The sequence below is a fragment of the Propithecus coquereli genome, unplaced genomic scaffold (genome assembly GCF_000956105.1).
Source record: "Propithecus coquereli isolate 6110/MARCELLA unplaced genomic scaffold, Pcoq_1.0 Scaffold66, whole genome shotgun sequence".
NCBI lineage: Eukaryota > Metazoa > Chordata > Mammalia > Primates > Indriidae > Propithecus > Propithecus coquereli.
The window spans coordinates 10,025,709-10,044,190 of record NW_012152618.1 but is presented as its reverse complement, the minus strand read 5'-3'; the positions used below and the strand labels follow the sequence as shown (position 1 = coordinate 10,044,190).

The window sequence follows — 18,482 nt, the reverse complement described above, 5'->3', positions numbered from 1 at the left end:
GCGCCTTCTGCGGCCTCCCCGGCGGGGGGATGTGAGGGGCGGCCTGCGGCCATGGAGACTGGCCCGGCGCCCCTGGTGGCCCCGCCGCGCCGTCATGGCGCCCCCGTGGCCCCCTCGCCGCCGCCCCGGGGCTCCCGGGCCGGGCCCGTGGTGGTGGTGGCTCCGGGACCGCCAGTGACTACGGCCACTTCGGCACCAGTCACCCTGGTGGCCCCCGGGGAGGCGCGGCCCGCCTGGGTCCCGGGGCCAGCCCAGACCTCGGCCCCGACCCCAGCCTTGACCTCGGCCGCCGTGGGCAGCACTGTGGTTGTGCTGACTCTGGAGGCCTCACCCGAAACCCCGAAGACGCAGGTCCCCCCGGGCCCGGAACCTCCCGTGCCCACAGCAATGATAGGAGCCGAGACGTCGATGGTTCTGGCCCCAGGGACGGACTCTCCGAAGACGGAGGAGGCTCGACCCTCACCCGCTCCAGGACCAGGGACCCCCACTGGAACCCCCACTAGGGCCCCTTCCAGAACGGCTCCTGGGGCCCTGACCGCCAAACCCCCGCTTGCTCCCAAGCCGGGAACCACAGTGGCTTCAGGAGTGACTGCACGGAGTGCAGCAGGACAGGTTACAAGTGGACATGGAGCTGCAACATCAGCATCAGCAGGACAGGCTCATGAGGATCCCTCAGGGCCTGGCACAGGCCCTCCAGGGACTTGCGAGGCTCCAGTAGCTGTCGTGATGGTGACCCCAGCTCCGGAGCCCTCTGAAAACTCTCAAGACCTGGGCTCCACGTCCAGCCTGGGACCTGGCATCTCTGGGCCTCGAGGGCAGGCCCCGGACACTCTGAGCTACTTGGACTCCGTGAGCCTGATGTCTGGGACCTTGGAGTCCTTGGCGGATGATGTGAGCTCCATGGGCTCAGACTCGGAGATAAATGGGCTGGCCCTGCGCAAGACCGACAAGTATGGCTTCCTTGGGGGTAGCCAGTACTCAGGCAGCCTGTGAGTACCAAGTGGGCACGCAGCCTGATTGCCTCAGGGAAGCAGAGGTTAGGGGAGGGGGATAACACCTGAGGTTCAGGGGTGATTAGCAGGAGCTATCATGCCTAGAGCATGCTGTGGTTTCCGTGGCATTAGCATGTTAGAGTTTCACTGGTCAAGAGATCTGGGTTTAAGCCTTAGACATTGCCTTTGGTATGTTGTGTGCCCTTGAGCTAGCGGCTTCCCCATTTCCATGCCTCAGTTTCCTCTGAAATAAAAGATTTTTTTTTTTTTGAGACAAACTCACTTTGTGACCCCTGCTAGAATGTAATGGGGTCATCATAGTTCACTGCAACCTCAGATTCCTGGGCTCAAGTGATCCTCCTGCCTCAGCCTCCCAAGTAACTGGGACCACAGGCTTGCACGCCGGCTTATTTTTCTATTTTTAGTAGAGATGGGGTCTCACTCTTGCTCAGGCTGGTCTCGAACTCCTGAGAGTGATCCTTCCACCTTGGCTTCCCAAAGTACTAGGATTACAGGCGTGAGCCACTGCGCCTGGCCCTGAAGTGAAAGATTGAATGAGATGATACCTAAGGTCATCCCAGCTCCTTGATGTGAAACTCCAGCTACAGGCCAGATATTCAGGAGGGTTGAATGGACAGGGGTTCAGGGAGAGACCATTGGTCCCCTAGGGACAGAGAGTCTGGGAGGGATACAGACACCTCCCCTCCTCTGTAGCCCTAGGTCTGATGGATGGAATGGTGAGGTAAGGAAGTCTGGTTGTTGGAAGGGGGACTTTGAAGACAGAGCCCCTCTGTGAAACAGAGGGGGCAGTCTTGTATTTTCACTGAAGGAAAGGGGGTGGGGGAAGGCCTCTTCCCCATTTCCTCATCTCCCCAGCTGGGCTTACTCTTTCCTAGTTCCCTCCGAGGGGCCTGAGTCACTCCTGAGGTGGGGTGTGATCACCTCTGACTTCTTCCTTCCCTCTCTCTGGATCCCGCCCATTGTTCCTATGCCCCTTTAACCTGCAGGTCAGTTCAGCCTCCAGCATTGCCTGAAACCCCAGGTGCTAGGTCTTGTGCTGCATACTAAGGATAAAATAGTCTTTTCAAGGAGCTCATCATCTAGAGAGAGAAACAAACGCTGCTTTTAATATAATACGTTAGGTTTAGCCTAGACTTCAGAGGGTTTTGTGAGCACCTAGGGAAAGGATCTTTTACCCCAGTCTGGGAATTCAGATGAAGCTGATCTGAATCATGAAGAATATGTAGGATTTAGTCATAGCTATGTGTGTTAAGGTGGGGGAAGCCCTGTGAGATGGTTTTACAGGCAGGGTTTATGAGCCAACAAAAATCAGAAAACCTTTGATTGAGTACCAGCATTCATGGTTCTATGTGGGGAAGGCAACTGAAGTTTGACCCTGGTGCTTTGCCATGCGTGAGGATGCGTTGTTGTACTCAGTTTACAGACAAGGAAACAGAGCAAGTTGAGTGAATTGCTCCCCTCAAATGTGGATCTGTGTGACCAATGGTTCTCTCCTCAATACCAGGCTGTCCTAAGGAACTTGGGTTGAATTTGATTTTAGAGAGTCCCTCGTATGTACTGGACACTGTGCTTGTTGCTATTTCTCTGCTTAGTAGTTTTGTCCCTCTAAAATCCATCTTCGTGCCAGAGGAATCTACCTCTGAAGTTACCTTAAAAGCTCTTAGCGGCTCCCCACTGTCTACATGATAAAGTCCAAGTTCTTTGGCCTGCACACAGGCTCCCTATTCTCCAGCTCTGCCAGCCTTCCAGGTCTTTCCCACCATTCCTCACCATACCATGCACTCTGTGTTGTGGTCCTGCTGAACTAGTTGTAGCCTCTCCCCCTTCCTATTCAGGCTGTCCCACCTGCTAGGAATGTTCTTCTCCCCCTCCTTTGTTTGGTAAATTCTACTCAATCCTTCATGGCTTACCTTACATGTTCCTCCTCCCCCCGCTCCAGGAAGCCTTCCCTGATAACCACTGCCCCTACTTCAATTAGCCACCTTTTCTGTGCATCTTTGTCATTGTATGTCCCATACAGTATTACAGTTATCTCCCCTCTTTGACTGTGACCTTCTTGAGGGGAGGAATGGTATCTTACTCTTCTCAGGCCTTAGTAGAGCTTGGAACTGACTCATGATAGAGATTAATGAGAGATGGTCTCTCAGTCTAAGGAGCTTCTAGGACAAAAGAAATTAACATTTAATGAGCCCCTTCTATTTAACAGTCCTTTATATGCAATTTCTCAATAGTTCTCTCATAACTTTGTGATGTAGGTGGTGGCATCTTTTTCTATAGCCGAGGAAGATACTCAGGTTATCACTTGGCAAGACTTTCCAGCTTCCAAGGGATAGAACTGGGATTTGAGCTTAGGTCTGTCTAATTTCTTTTCTTTTCTTTCTTTTCTTTCCTTTCTTTCCTTTCCTTCCTTCCTTCCTTTTCTTTCCTTCCTCTCCTTTCTTTCCTTTTCTTTCTTTCTTTTTTTTTTTTTGAGACAGAGTCTCATTCTGTTGCCCGGGCTAGAGTGAGTGCCGTGGCGTCAGCCTAGCTCACAGCAACCTCAAACACCTGGGCTCAAGCGATCCTACTGCCTCAGCCTCCCACCATCCCCAGCTAATTTTTTTTTTTTCTCTATATATTTTTAGTTGTCCAATTAATTTCTTTCTAATTTTTAGTGAGACGGGGTCTCGCTCTTGCTCAGGCTGGTTTCGAACTCCTGAGTTCAAACAATCCGCCCGCCTCGGCCTCCCAGAGAGCTAGGATTACAGGCGTGAACCACCGCGCCCGGCCTTTTCTTTCTTTCTTGAGACAGGGTCTCACCCTGTCACCCTGGCTAGAGTGCCTTGGTGTCATCATAGCTCACTGCAGCCTCAAACTCCTGAGCTCAAGTGATCTTCTTGCCTCAGCCTCCAAGTAGCTGGGACTACAGGCATGTACCACCACATCCAGCTAATTTTTCTATTTTTTGTAGAGATGGGAATCTCACCATGTTGCTCAAGCTGGTCCCAAACTTCTGGGCTCAAGTGATCCTCCTGCCTCAGCCTCCCAAAGTGCTAGGATTACAGGCCACCACGCCAGGGTCTCGTTCTGTTGCTTGAGCTAGAGAGCAGTGGTGTCATCGTAGCTCACAGCAACCTCAAACTCCTGGGCCCAAGCGATCCTCCTGCCTCAGCCTCCTGAGTAGCAGGGACTACAGGCACATGTCTCCACACCTGGCTAAGTTTTCTATTTTTTGTAGTGATGGGGTCTCACTGTGTTGCTCAGGTTGGTCACAAACTCCTGGGCTCAAGCAATCCTCCCACATCAGCCTCCCAAAGTGCTAGGATTACAGGCGTGAGCCACCATGCCCAGCCAGGTCTGTCTGATTTTTAAGACCCAAGCTTGCTCTTCCATTTCACTCATCTTCTAGTACTGGCTCCTACAAGTAACTGTTTCAAGACTGATGGGGAACCTTGAGTGGGAAGCTCTGACAGAGCGTTGTACAAATGAGGCAATTTCATCTGTCTGGGAACCTGGGGTGATTTCAGGGAGGAGGAGGTAGAGGAAATTGCAGATGGCCCAAGGGATCTCAAGAGTTTGATAGGACAGAACTCAGACAGTTACTTCTAAGGAGACAGAGAAGTACATTTATTTTGTATTTTATTTTATGGATGATAATTGCTATTACTTACCGAGTCCCCTGCTATGTGTTATATAACCTCTCAACTAACCCCTTCAGGTAGATACTGCTGTTCTCGCCACCTTACAAATGAGGCATCTGAGGCTTAGAAAAATTACCCAAGGTCACACAATGAATAAATGGTAAAGCTAGGACTTGGATCCAGGTCTAATGTAAAGTGTGGCTCTTAAATATTCTGTACTCTCTCTCCAAATTTGGATATGTCTGAAGTGGGATTTAAATATGACCTCTGTATAGAGAGCCAACAGGGAAGGAAGGTGAACTAGGACCTTGGATGGCCAAATGGCCGAGAAATTCTGATGTTTGGTAGCTCACAAAATACCCACTTTCTCATTCGAGCCTGGGGAGATGGCTTGCCTCAGTTTCCCTAGCAGTCCACGTTTTACACTATGGCTACTGACCCCTTCCATGCTCCCCTTGTCCTGCAGAGAGAGCTCCATTCCCGTGGATGTGGCTCGGCAGCGGGAGCTCAAATGGCTGGAGATGTTCACTAACTGGGATAAGTGGCTGTCACGGCGTTTCCAGAAGGTTTGAGAGGGCTGAATGGTGGGCAGGGCAATGCACAAAGGGGGAAGGGCAGCACGTGCTCCGGGGAAGCCCAGAAAACTGATAATATCTGCCCTCTGGGCCACACTGGGGATAGGTGGTACTTGGGCCTGGAGGAGTAGCTTTGAAGATAGAAGATCAGGCCAGGTCCAGTGGAGTCAAGCCTATGGGATGCGGGAGGAGTGGCCGGGAGAGCCTGAGGACTGCTAGGGGAAGCTTGGAGGCTGTGCCAGCCCTTGAAGCTGTCCCCCTGCCTGCTACTTTGCCTTAGGTGAAGCTGCGCTGCCGGAAGGGGATCCCTTCCTCCCTCAGAGCCAAGGCCTGGCAGTACCTGTCTAATAGCAAGGAACTCCTGGAGCAGAACCCGGGCAAGTTTGAGGTGCGTGCAGCTTCAGGGTGTGGGGACATGTGGCCCTGTTTATGTAAGGGGTGTCAGTTCCCCCAGATCGTGAGATAATCCCTGCTGTCCCACTGCAGGAGCTGGAACGGGCTCCTGGGGACCCCAAGTGGCTGGATGTGATTGAGAAGGATCTGCACCGCCAGTTCCCTTTCCACGAGATGTTTGCTGCTCGAGGGGGGCATGGGTAAGGTGGCCTGACCATGTGGGTCAATCAGCAAACTTTTGTTGAAGCCTCCAGGTGGACACAAGGCTGGTTGAAAGCAGTTCTTGCCTTCTAGGACTTCTTGAAGAGTGATCTGTAATGGATTAAGTGTGAAGTCATGTCAAGGGAACTGTCCTGGGAGGGAGACTTGCCTCTGGGGTTATGTGTGGGGACAAATCAAGGGCTCATTGAAGAGGCTGCATTGGGCTGGGTTCTGAAGGGTAGATGGGAGTGAGAACAGGGGGGCAGGGTTCTCTTGCCTGGGGCTTATGTGAGCTGTGTCTGGGAAAGTGGGGTTGGGTGGAGCTGAGGCTGGAATAGAAACTTAGGGCCAGATCACCAAGGCCCTTAAATGCTGTGCCAAGGCTCTTGGATTTTTGTTCTGTAGGCCAAGCCTCCTCAAGATGTGGTATATATATACTGTTCCATAGTAGCATGCAGGATGATCTCAGGTGGTTCTCAGATGGACATTTTTCATCAATAAGTTCATCCTTTAGCAAATATTTATCGAGTACCTGCTGTCTGCTGGGCACTGTCCTGTCACAGATGACAGCAGTGAACAAAAAGACAAAAACTCCTGCCCTTATGGGTTTATTATATTTTAGTGGGGATAAACAGTAAACCAGATAAAGAAGGAAGGAATGTTGTGTGTGAAATGGTGGTATTAAATGGGTGTTTAAAGCAGAAAAGGGGAATGGAGAATGTGAGTGGGAGTGGGTTACAAGTGACCTGGTCTGACTTATGTTTTAAAAGGATCATTCTGGCTGCTGTGCTGAGAACAGACTATAGGGGGACAAGGGCAGAAACAGATCAGTTAGGAGACTTTTTCCATAATCCAGGAGAGAGATAATGATAGATAGAGCAACATGGTAGCAGTGATAATATGTGGAGAAATTGGATTCTGGGTATATTTTGAAGGTGGAGTCAAAGGGATTTGCTAATAGATTAGACGTGGAGTGTGAGAGAAGAAGAGAGAGGAGTTAAGGATGACTTGTAAAGTTTTTGGCTTGAGAAACTAGTAGAATAGAGTTGTTATTTACTGATATGGATGGAGGAAACGGGGAAAGGTAGGTTTGGGGGCATATCAGGAGCTCTGTTTCAGAATGTTAAGTTTAAAATGCTTATTGGACATCCAGATGGAGATGTAAGTAAGTTGGGTGTACAGGGAGAAGTTTAAACAAGATAAATTGGAAATTGAGACATGTCAACTTAGAGAGTTATAAGAGTTGTAGAGTTGTAGATTATATATAATCTCTATAAATTTCACCCATGGACCTGGACGAGGTCACCAGGGCAGCAGATGTAGATCCCAAGGGAAGATGTCTGGGATTGAGCCTGCAGCTGCAACATTTTGAGAATGAACCAGTAAAAGAGACTGGAATGAGAAGCTAGAGGTAGGGGGAAGACAACAAGGAGAGTGTGATCCTAGAAACAAGTGAAGAGGGGTTTCAGGGATCTGCCATGTGAAATGCTGTAGATGGGTCAAGTTAAGTCAAGCCGGAACACCGACCGCTGGATTTAACACTGCAGAGGTCCTTAGCGACGTGGTTAAAAACAGTTTTGTGTGGAGCAGTGGGTGAAAGCAACTGGAGAATGGGAGGAAGGAAATTGAGACTGCTCTGGAGGAGGTTTGCTGAATAGGTGAGGAAAGAGATGGTGTGGTATTTGGAGGACACAGTGGGGTCAAGAGACTTTTCTTAAACTACAAGAAAGAGCAGCATGTGAGTATGATAGGAATGATCTAGGAGAGAGAGAACTGATGATGCAGGAGGGATGGGAGGGTTGCTGGAGTGAGGGCCTGTGTAGGCGAGAGGGGATGGGATCCAGGGACCAAGTGAAGAGCTGTGCTTGGCCAGGATCGCAGACAGTTCACCCGCAGCAATAGCGGAGAAGGCAGGGATGCAGCGTGGGAGCTTGTGGAAATTATGTATTTATTTTAATATGTATTAGGTAAAATAACCAGCATATCAAACCTGTCATTTCACGGATGCTTTTGCAAGGTGGAGAAAAAAATATAAAGTAAACGATGATAAGGGTGGTATGCAAAAGTATGAATGAAGATCACACTTGAATGACCGGGTTTGGGGAAGAGTTATAATAGTCAGTGGTCAAGACTGTGTAAGGCTGGAGGCATTGGGAGATCTGGGAGGTCATTACTTTTCTCTGGGCAAGGGATGGAGGTCTGAGCTGCAAAGTGGCTGTGGAGGTGGAGAGAGGGAATAGACGTAAATGGAATTCAGGATGCAGAGTCGCTTGGGCTTGGAGTGAGGAAGGTGCTTTTTTCTGGTGTGGGGCTGAGTGGATGGAAGCCCCAGACACAGTGAAGGGGCAGCCTCAAGAAAGAGGAGCAAGTGTAGGGCAGAGACTTTGTTCTTTTGGATGTAGAGACAGGAGGAAGCTCTGAGGCACAGCTGGCTTCCAGGCCTTCACCAAGAAGAAGGACCCTCTGGACGTGCTGGGGAGAACTCATGCAATCCAGTGGGAAAGATAAGGCAGGCCCTGTCCAGGGAGAGCTCCTGCTCTGGGGTGATAAACACATTCAGTGCTAGAGGAGGGCTGATGCTGTGGCTGTGGACAGCTTCCTGGAGAAAATGACCTTGAAGGTTTATGGGATGGTTGCAGAGGGAGGGAGAGGGCGCAGCCTGTGCTGGGAATGGTGGGAGCATGTGGGGTGTACAGCCAAGGGCGGGAGGCCTGAGCCTGGAATGCCCTACCTGTGCTGAACCTCTGGCTGAAGCTTGAAAGGCAGGACTTGGGAAGGGGGATGGAGGAGTGTGGGGGTAAAGCCCTGAGGTGAGCCTAGAACTGGATGTGGGGAAGGAGGGGTCTGGGCAGGTTTAATTTGGGTCAGAGCACCCAGCTCCTGTGATTGCCCTCACAGTCTTCTGCAATCCCCACAGGCAACAGGACCTATATCGAATCCTGAAGGCCTACACCATCTACCGGCCTGATGAGGGCTACTGCCAGGCCCAGGCCCCTGTGGCCGCGGTGCTGCTCATGCACATGCCTGCTGAGGTCAGCACAGGTGGTCCCGGTTGGGGTGGGGGTGGGATGTAAGCAAGGAGCAATAACAGCACATGGGTGTGCTGATGGGAATGACCCTGCAGTGGTGGGGGCGCTCCCTGCTTCTCAGGACCCACCCTCCCTCCTCATTCTTGCCCTTCTCAGCAAGCCTTTTGGTGCCTGGTGCAGATCTGCGACAAGTACCTCCCAGGTTACTACAGTGCAGGGCTGGTGAGTGTCTGGAGGCTGGGTGCATCTGGGGCTGTGACTTTTCCCTAAGGCTGCAGGGAGATGCTGGCCCTTGTGTGCTTCTCCTCTGAGCCTCTCCCCATTGAGGTGAAGATCCCCTGTCAGAGCTGCTTGAACCCCAGGGGCCACAGCAGACTGAGCCCTCTTCTCATGGCTCATTCCACCTCCAGGAGGCCATTCAGCTGGATGGAGAAATCTTTTTTGCGCTCTTGCGCCGAGCCTCCCCACTGGCACATCGGCACCTGCGGCGACAGCGCATTGACCCTGTGCTCTACATGACAGAATGGTTCATGTGCATCTTCGCCCGTACCCTGCCCTGGGCTTCAGTGCTGCGTGTCTGGGACATGTTTTTCTGTGAAGGTATTTCTGTGACCATCCAAGCCATGAGGGGCTAGGGTTTCCATGGTGGCTGCCAGAGGGTCCTGTCACATTTCCGGTGTTCTTGGACAAAAGGTACTTTTGGGCTGAGGCATCACTGTATGCAGCCTAGGGGCTGGAGAAACTGAGGCCTGGCCTTGGTTCTGCCACCATCTTAGAGCCTGTTCTCCCTCCCAGGAACCCAAGACCCACAGCAATACATTTTCTTCCTGGTGCCTCAGTTGCCTCATCTGTAAGGTTGGCAGTAGACAGGGATGGGGGCTGTGAGTCCATCCTAAATGGGACAGGCTGAGATCCTGGGCCTGGTTGCCCCATTCTCTTTTCTCTCCAACCCTGCAGGCGTTAAGATCATCTTCCGGGTGGCCCTGGTGCTGCTGCGACACACACTGGGCTCGGTGGAGAAGCTGCGCTCCTGCCAAGGCATGTATGAGACCATGGAGCAGCTGCGCAACCTGCCCCAACAGTGCATGCAGGAGGATTTCCTGGTGCATGAGGTAGGCCTTGGGCCTCAGCATACCCACTCCCTGCCTCAGCCCATTCCTACCCTCATTTTCATTCTGGTACTAATTTCCTCTCTGTCCAGGTGACCAATCTCCCAGTGACAGAAGCACTGATTGAGCGGGAGAATGCAGCCCAGCTCAAGAAGTGGCGGGAAACCCGGGGGGAGCTGCAGTATCGGCCTTCACGGCGACTACATGGCTCCCGGGCCATTCATGAGGAGCGTCGGCGGCAGCAGCCACCCCTGGGCCCCTCCTCCAGCCTCCTCAGCCTCCCTGGCCTCAAGAGCCGAGGCTCCCGGGCAGCTGGAGGGGCCCCCTCCCCGCCCTCTCTGCCACGCAGGGCCAGTGCTGGGCCTGCCCCAGGGCCTGTAGTCACCGCTGAGGGACTGCACCCATCCCTTCCCTCGCCTACTGGCAACAGCACTCCCTTGGGTCCCAGCAAGGAGGCTCGGAGGCAGGAGAAGGAGCGGCAGAAACAGGAAAAGGAACGGGAGAAGGAGCGGCAGAAACAGGAAAAGGAACGGGAGAAGGAGCGGCAGAAACAGGAAAAGGAACGGGAGAAGGAGCGGCAGAAACAGGAGAAAGAGAGGGAGAGGCAGGAGAAGGAGCGGGAGAAGCAGGAAAAAGAACAGCAGAAGCAGGAGAAGGAGCGGCAGAAGCAGGAGAAGAAGGCTCAAGGCCGGAAGCTTTCGCTGCGCCGAAAGGCAGATGGGCCCCCTGGCCCCCACGATGGCGGGGACAGGTCCTCGGCAGCTGAGGCCCGGCAGGACGCTTACTTTTGACCTCTGCCCTGGGGCTGGACTGCATGGCCCCCGTCTATTTCCCTCAGCCAAGAGCAGGCCTGGCCTGGGGTGCTGTCCTCAGCCCCCTCGACAGGCTGTCCCTCCTTCTGAGGAAAGTGGCTTTCCCTGTCTCCTTGCCAGCTGCTGATCCCTACACAGCCAGGACAGCCACAGTGCGCAGGGCAGCTGTGAACAAATCTGGAGGCTCTCACTTCCAGTCAGGCCCAGCTGGGGTCTCTGTCACTCCTGCCCCAGTTTCCTCTGGGGTCCCCTCCCAGGTGCTGTCCTGACTGGCCTCGTCACCACAGGGGTGACTCTTGGCGATGGAAGTCAGCACTTCTCAGATTCCTACACTCCAGTGGCTCCCTTACCCGCGAGGTGGAGCTAGGTTCCTTTTCCCTTCTTCAGCTCTCTCCTCAACGTCCTGGCTGGAACCTAAGGCTCTCCTCGCTATACTTCTGGACATCTCTGTGTTGTAATTATGTACACAGGACCAGGTTGGCCCGGGGTTGGGGTGCTTGCTCTGTCTTCTGTCCTTTGGTTCTCCTTCCATAATGCTCCTGTACTCCGGTTTATTTAAGGGGACATGCACTGGAATAGGAAATGTCTCCCACTTCTCTTCCCCCACTGTCCTCCTTCCCTCCCTTTTCCTCACTCACCTTGCTCTGTATTCTCAGGCCTCCCCTGCTTTGTCTCAGCAGGACCCCCACCTTTCACCTTGTTCCCTCCAACCCCTATCTGGGTAAAGGGTCTTCCTTTGAGCTCCAGGGGGTGGAACCCAATGTTTACATTCTCTTCTCTCTCTGCCCCACCCCATGCGGCGCTTTGAGGAACCGGAAAAGAACCTGCAATTGTACCTGGACTCTTGGTCTCCTGCCTTGTTATTTGATGAGGGAGTTGGGGCAAGGATTAGAGAGGGAGGGAGAGAGCCAGGGCCTGGGTCTCTATTGAAGCAGTCTGCTGAGCTTGGTGAGTAGGTGCCTCTTGGCCTTTGGTCCATCTCTCAGTCACTCATTAACAAACACTGGTTGAGCTCCTGCTCCAGCTTTGGCTGGGATCTGCTGCCTCCATTGTCACCGGCCTGGAACCTTCTGCGTACCACCTGCAGCATGTGGATCTCCTTCCTAAAGTGCTCATGCAACTCCTGGAAGCTGGAGGGGGTACTGAGAGTGGCTAGAAAGCCACAGTCCTCTGGGGTTGAGCTGGGCTCTTGGCCAGCTGCCTGGCACAGCTCCCGGTAATGGGCCTGGGGGTGGGGGGGTAGCAGCACAGCCAGCTGCTTCCAGCTCACCCCAGCCAGCTCCCAGCTCTTCCTGTTTTTCTGCAGCCAGCTTGTAGGCTGTGTCCTCCACCCCAGGGGTCAGGATGGTAAAGGCATAGGTTTCTAGGTTTCTGTGGCCTTAAGGTATCGCTCCACCTGGCAGTTCTCCAACAAAATGAGGCTCAGGGCTACGTGGTCTGCCTGGTGTTCCAGGTGGGAGAGGAGGTTCCCCAGACAATGAATTAGTGGTGCCGGTGTTTCGGGGCCCCTTCTTGAACAAGATGCCCATCCTGTCTGGTGCCTGTCTTCTGTGCCCGTGGAAGAAACTGACTACAGGTGCAGTTTCATGGTGGTCCAATATGGGAGGAAACCCAGGGGGGAGAGAGAAGTGGTCCATTTAGTTGGGGGGCGGGGACTCCCATGCTGCTCTCTTCTGGCTCCAGCAGGCTCTGCCTGAACACAGTCTTGGCCTAGGGGGATTCGGGCTCTGTGTGTCCTCAAGAGCTAGAGGTCTGTCTAGTCCCAACAACACAGGGACCGACCCCTCACACCTCCTTTCAACCCACCTCTGCTTGGGCCAGATTCTACTACCCAGGCAGGGGTTGCTGGGCCCTGTTTGCTAAGTGGGGGCTTCATCCTGCAGCTGTGGTTTGAGAGAGGCACCGTTGCCCTTTCCAGGCCTACCTGAGAGCAGGGCACAAGGGGCTTCTGGCCTGGGTACTGGTCACAGGTGCCAATGCCATCTCTCCTGTGATGGCTCTCTTTGGCCCAAGAACTCGCCCAAGAGCGTAGGGCAAATGACTTCCCCTGAGCCCTATAGGGAGCTGGGTTCTGAACCTGCCTCAGAGCTGTGTAGGACCCCAAGGCAGGCCGTCAGGGAGAAGAGCACCTCTCAGACTGGGAAGGCTGACAACTAGGCGCTAGGAACGGGAAGGTAGGATTTCTAATGAGATGCTAGGGCGCGCAGAGCCCTTGGCTCGTCCTGGGGGAAGGGTGACTCGGACCCAGGAAACGGGCAGAACGCCCTGGCCCTGCTCGGATTTTCCCCCCCCCATCCTGATCCTAGGCGCCCCTTTCAGTGCAGTGCGCTCCCCTTTTCCCGCAGAGCCTCTACTGCTGTACGAAGGAGTCGAAACCACGTCCCGCCATCCCTCAGGTCGGATCAGAGTCTAAGCGTTAGTACGTCCCCTCCTCCCCATAGTCACCCCACGCGGCTGACGTCATTTCTGGAGGGAGAGAGAAGGGTGGCGTCTTCCCTTTCTCTTTGTGTACTTCCGCCCGCTCATCCAGTTAGTCTTCTAACCGGAGTGAAGCCACTTCCGGCCTTCCCTAGCGCTTTCCGTAGTCCTCTTCCGGGTGATGGCGGCCGGGTGCCCCGGATGTAGCCCTAGCGAAAGCATCTCTCTTTTTCTTCCTCTGCCTTGTGTGGATCCCCAGGTGAGCGCGCGAGGTGGGGGACTGGCCGAATCCTTGTGGCTCTGTCGCCCTTTCATTTGTACACACATCCCGGGACAGTTGGGGGTCACCACGCGGAATTGGAGTTCGGGGCAGGGAAGAGCGGGACGGCCAGGGAGCCAGCTCCTGGGTCCACGCTGGATCCCGCGGGTCTCTGAGGGAGTTAGTGGTTGGGGAACGGGTGTCAACCCACCAAACCCCAGCGCGCCCATTCTGCGGGGCTGGTTATGGGAGTGATCACGTGGGAGAGCCTCTCTCCTTTCGTCCAGTGTTGGGGTATCCATAGGGTCCACGGCGGAGGGGAATCCTCCGCGCGTCTGCCCTTCCATTAACTCGAATGCCAAACCAAGTACCGGGGCCTCCTGGCTGCCAGCTCCCCTTTCAGCCCCTGCTTCTGTGATCCCTCCCCTCCCAAACTGTACGTGGTACATACCAGGAGAAATGTTTGTTGTGCAGGCGGTCCTCTGGCGGCGAGTACCCTTCTCACCCAGCTCCCTTCCTCTGCATCCTTTTCCACGGCTCAGCTGGAGGAAGACCTCTCCGTCCCATCATGTCAAAGAGGAAAGTGACCTTCCAAGGTGTGGGAGATGAAGATGATGAGGATGAAATCAGCGTCCCCAAGAAGAAGGTGAGGGGGCCAAACTCCCACATCCTGGGGAGGGTTGAGGGGGAAAGAGAGGACCTAGAAGCTTGAAGAGAAATGAAGCTGTGGGGACAAAGAAAGGGTTAGTTTTTCTAGGTCCTCTGAGGAATGGGTTTGGAGGATTTTTGGTTTGGGTTCAGATCCTAGAGTATTTTGGAAAGTAGCCAGTAACCTACATTTCTTGACTGTCTGGTTTCTGCTCACAGCTGATGGACCCCGTGGCTGGGGCAGGAGGTCCTGGGAGTCGCTTCAAAGGCAAACACTCTTTGGACAGTGATGAGGAAGATGATGATGATGAGGGGTCCAGCAAATATGACATCCTGGCTTCAGAGGATGTGGAAGGTGAGCTATACCCAAGAATTGACTCTACTGGAGGGACAAGTAGGGACTTCTGAGGGGGAGGCGTGGAGCAAGGGAGACCCCTGCGTTTTTTTTGCATGCCTAGCATGGGGCAACTGTATCTTTGGTGCAGGTCAGGAAGCAGCCACTCTCCCCAGCGAGGGGGGTGTACGGATCACACCCTTCAACCTGCAGGAAGAGATGGAGGAGGGCCACTTTGATGCTGATGGCAACTACTTCCTGAACCGGGATGCTCAGATTCGTGACAGCTGGCTGGACAACATTGACTGGGTGTGGCCCAGGGACTGGCATGGCTGGAGCCTGGGGGTGGCAAATTCTGGGGCTAGGCACCCATGGCAGTTTGTAGGAAATAACTGCCTGTTTTGCTATTATAGGTGAAGATCAGGGAGCGGCCACCTGATCAGCGTCAGGCCTCAGACTCAGAGGAGGAGGAGGATAGCTTGGGCCAGACACCAATGAGTGCCCAAGCCCTCCTAGAAGGACTTCTGGAGCTCCTGTTGCCTCGGGAAACAGTGGCTGGGGCACTGAGGCGTCTGGGGGCCCGAGGAGGAGGCAAAGAGGGTAGCAAGGGGCCTGGGCGGCCCAGTTCCCCCCAGCGCCTAGACCGGCTCTCTGGGTTGGCTGACCAGATGGTGGCCCGGGGCAACCTTGGCGTATACCAGGAAACAAGGGAACGGTTAGCCATGCGGCTAAAGGGTTTGGGGTGCCGGACCCAGGGACCCCGGGACCCCACACCCCCACCTTCCCTGGACATGTTCGCTGAGGAAGTGGCAGAGGGGGAGCTGGAGACCGCAACCCACGCCCAAAGAGGAGGTGAGCTTGGAAGGCAGAGGAGGGGCACAGTGGGCAGGAGGCAGGGCACTTGAGGCCCAGATGGCTTTGCATGTTATTTTAGAAGCAGAGTCGCCGGGAGATGGTCTGGTGGATGTGATGTGGGAATATAAGTGGGAGAACACAGGGGATGCTGAGCTGTACGGGCCCTTCACCAGTGCCCAGATGCAGGTAAGCCCGTTCTCCTTCTGCCTAGTCCCCGCCTTCCCCCTACTGTTATCATTTCTTACCCAGTTTTGCCCTCTCTTCCTGCAGACCTGGGTGAGTGAAGGCTACTTCCCAGATGGTGTTTATTGCCGGAAGCTGGACCCCCCTGGTGGTCAGTTCTACAACTCCAAACGCATTGACTTTGACCTCTACACCTGAGCCTGCTGAAGGTCCAGTCTGGTGGCCCCTTCTTTCCTGGACTTTGTGAAAGAGGCCCCAGCTGCCTCAGGCAGTGAGGATGTTCGAGGCCACTTTTCAGTCAATTTCCCTTGCCCAATAAAAGCCTTTAGTTGTGTATTAGGGACTTGGCTGTGCTGATGGCCAGAAGCAAAAGGCCTTCGCCACAGCCCCTTTGGACTTGCCTCAGTCCTTCAGTGTTTTCTCCCATGAAGTTCGTCCTTGGGAGTGTCTCTCCAGCATCTTGAGCCACCTCACCTTTGTTTACCACTGTTAGGGGTAGGGCCTGTCAGGTGTTCTGTGGCCTTGCCACCTGGACTCTGCCCACCATGTGACATCCCTTCACGCACATTCTATTCTGCAGTCTTCTCTGGGGGTTCTTGTTTTGCTGTTCTCAGGTCTTTGGTTTTCAGGACCTCAGATTTTTTGTCCTTGCAGCCACCGGGGGATAGAGCCCCAAAAGTGGAGATTTTAGGCCTGGAAGGGCTGGGACATCTAGACTTTGGAACTCTGTTGGGGGTGAGCAGGAAGCTCCCTAGATGGTGGACAGAAATGGTGGAACCAGTGGGCCAAGATCATCCAGTCCGTAAGATTCTGAGAGCCAGTTTAGGTAAGGTGCCAACCAGGCATAGAGGGGCAGTGACTCTCTGAAGGTCACACAGTGAATCAGAGGGCTGGCCCAAACCCAGTGGACTTCTTTCCCAGACCTTTCTTGGCACAAAGCTTTTTCTGCCTGTCCTTTGAGGCCTTGCGCTTACATTCCCTGGGCTCTCACAGTGTGCCTGGCACAGGGCTAGTGCCTTGAGGAAACTGAGGTAACTGGGCTGGTCCCCTTCCAGGAATGCAGAGTGTGGTGGAGGGGGGATGGGGGAGAGAGAGGTGTAATCGTCTAGTCTGGGCCTAGCACCCACCACCAGTGCTGCCTTATGTCTGTCCTCACTTGCACCTAGTTGGGTGGTTTCTTACACTTTTCCATCTTGGCTCCCCCACTGGAATCTCCTGGGGAGAGGGGTGGTCCTGGGCCCTGCTGTGTTCACAGACCTGAGCATGTGTGTGGGTCTGGTGGAGTCTGTTAGTTACAGGGGATCTGAGCATCAGAGCCTCAGACATGTGGGATCCCCAGGCTAGGAGCTAGGCAAGTGGAGAGCTGGGCCGGGGTGGGGGCACCTGATGCTCTGGTGAGGCCCACTCTAGTGCCAGCCCAGACTGGAATTTCGTTGACTCTAAGAAGCCATCAGTGGTAGGATACCTTACTTTATGTGTCACTAAGAAAGAAAAAGCCTGCCAGTTACACTTGTACAATGCCATTAAAAGATGCATCTTAATTTCAGAAATGTTCAAAAATGAAAAGCAACTGTTTTGAGACCAGTGAAATCCACCTTTATATCCCTGTGACCGTCTCTTGGGAGGTGTTAGTATTTGGTGAAGGAAGCCAAGGAGCAGTTCCCCATAGATGTCCTGCAGGCACCTCAGGCCCCCCCCATCCAAAGCCGACCTCACTTCCACTCCCAGCCTCCTCCTGAGTGCCCCTCTCTGATCACCCCCTGTGTGGTGAACGTTGCCTTACTTGGCTAAAGGGACTGTGGCTGTGATTAAGGATTTTGAGGTGGACATGGTATGATCAGATGGCCCTTGTCAGCAAAAGACGGGGCTGGGAGGGTGAGTGAGGTAGGCGAGGCGCTGTGCTGCTGGCTGTGCAGGCGGAAGGGCCCTGTGCCAGGGGAGGCAGGTGGCCTGTAGAAGCTAGAAATGGCAACAGATTCGTCTCCAGAGCCTCTGTAGGGAAATGCAGCCCCACTGATGCGACTTTAGCCCCGTGAAAACCATGCTGGACTCCTGACCTCTAGAACCAAGATAAGATAATAAATCTGTGTGGTTTTAAGCCTCTAAGTTTGTGGTAATTTGTTACAGTGCCAGTAGGAAACTAGTACCCATCCAGCTGAATGTCTGTCCCCCTCGCAAACCACCCAGTGGTCACTAAGTTCTTCCCGTGGCCACGTCCCTATTTCAAATCCCTGTCAGGACTTAAGATTGCAGCAGCCTCTTGCCAGGGTGGTCTTTATAGCACTTTTATTTTTAACTGTATATTTATTTATGTATACAATTTATATATATTTAATGTAATTTTTGAGTAAGCTTTCTATATTTTAGGAAAATTTACAAAAATAGAGTTCACCCAGATTTTCCTATTGTTAACATGTTATATCTTACAGTGGCTCATTTTTCACAACTCATGAACCAACATTGCCTTTTTTTTTTTTTTTTTTTAAAGACAGGGTCTTGCTCTGTCACTCAGGCTGGAGTGCAGTGGCACGACCATCACTGCAGCCTCGAATGCCTGGGCTCAAGTGATCCTCCCACCTCAGCCTCCAGAGTAGCTGGGACTATAGGCGTGCACCACCAGGCCAGGCTAATTTTTTTTTTTCTACATATTTTTAGTTGTCCGATTAATTTCTTTCTATTTTTAGTAGAGACGGGATCTCGCTCTTGCTCAGGCTGGTTTGGAACTCCTGAGCTCAAGCAATCCGCCCACCTTGGCCTCCAAGAGAGCTAGGATTACAGGCGTGAGCCACTGCGGCCGGCCCCAGGCTAATTTTTTAAAAAAACTTTTGTAAAGACAAGGCCTCGCTGTGTTGCCCAAGCTGGTCTTGAACTCCTTCCTGGCCTCAAGCAATCCTCCTGCCTCAGCCTCCTAAAGTGCCGGGATTATGGGCTTGAGCCCCATTCCTGGCCTTCATTATTTTTTAGCAGCTTTATCGAGATTTAACTCACCTATCTAGAGTGGTTTCTAGTACATTCACAGGGGTCTGCAACCAT

The 18,482-nt window shown here is 53.4% G+C and overlaps 2 protein-coding genes across 3 annotated transcripts; both read left to right on the top strand.

The window, feature by feature from the left end:
- Positions 1 to 51: 51 nt before the first annotated feature.
- On the top strand, positions 52 to 11,593 carry TBC1D10B (TBC1 domain family, member 10B). Its single transcript, XM_012660244.1, has 9 exons — positions 52 to 989; positions 5,100 to 5,199; positions 5,489 to 5,596; positions 5,695 to 5,801; positions 8,720 to 8,834; positions 8,988 to 9,053; positions 9,242 to 9,431; positions 9,789 to 9,943; positions 10,033 to 11,593. Exons 1-9 carry the CDS (start codon positions 52 to 54, stop codon positions 10,729 to 10,731), a joined length of 2,478 nt encoding a protein of 825 aa, XP_012515698.1. The 3' UTR covers positions 10,732 to 11,593.
- Positions 11,594 to 13,296: 1,703 nt separating this feature from the next.
- Positions 13,297 to 15,790, top strand: CD2BP2 (CD2 (cytoplasmic tail) binding protein 2). 2 transcript variants are annotated; one of them, XM_012660338.1, is made up of 7 exons: positions 13,297 to 13,429; positions 13,972 to 14,075; positions 14,297 to 14,432; positions 14,563 to 14,720; positions 14,825 to 15,263; positions 15,346 to 15,452; positions 15,537 to 15,790. In XM_012660338.1, the coding sequence occupies exons 2-7, from the start codon at positions 13,998 to 14,000 to the stop codon at positions 15,645 to 15,647; spliced, it is 1,029 nt and encodes a 342-aa protein (XP_012515792.1). In that variant the 5' UTR covers positions 13,297 to 13,429; positions 13,972 to 13,997; the 3' UTR covers positions 15,648 to 15,790. The 2 variants fall into 2 exon arrangements, with proteins under 2 accessions (XP_012515792.1, XP_012515791.1); XM_012660337.1 differs by having other exon boundaries at positions 13,366 to 13,429; positions 13,904 to 14,075.
- Positions 15,791 to 18,482: the final 2,692 nt, after the last annotated feature.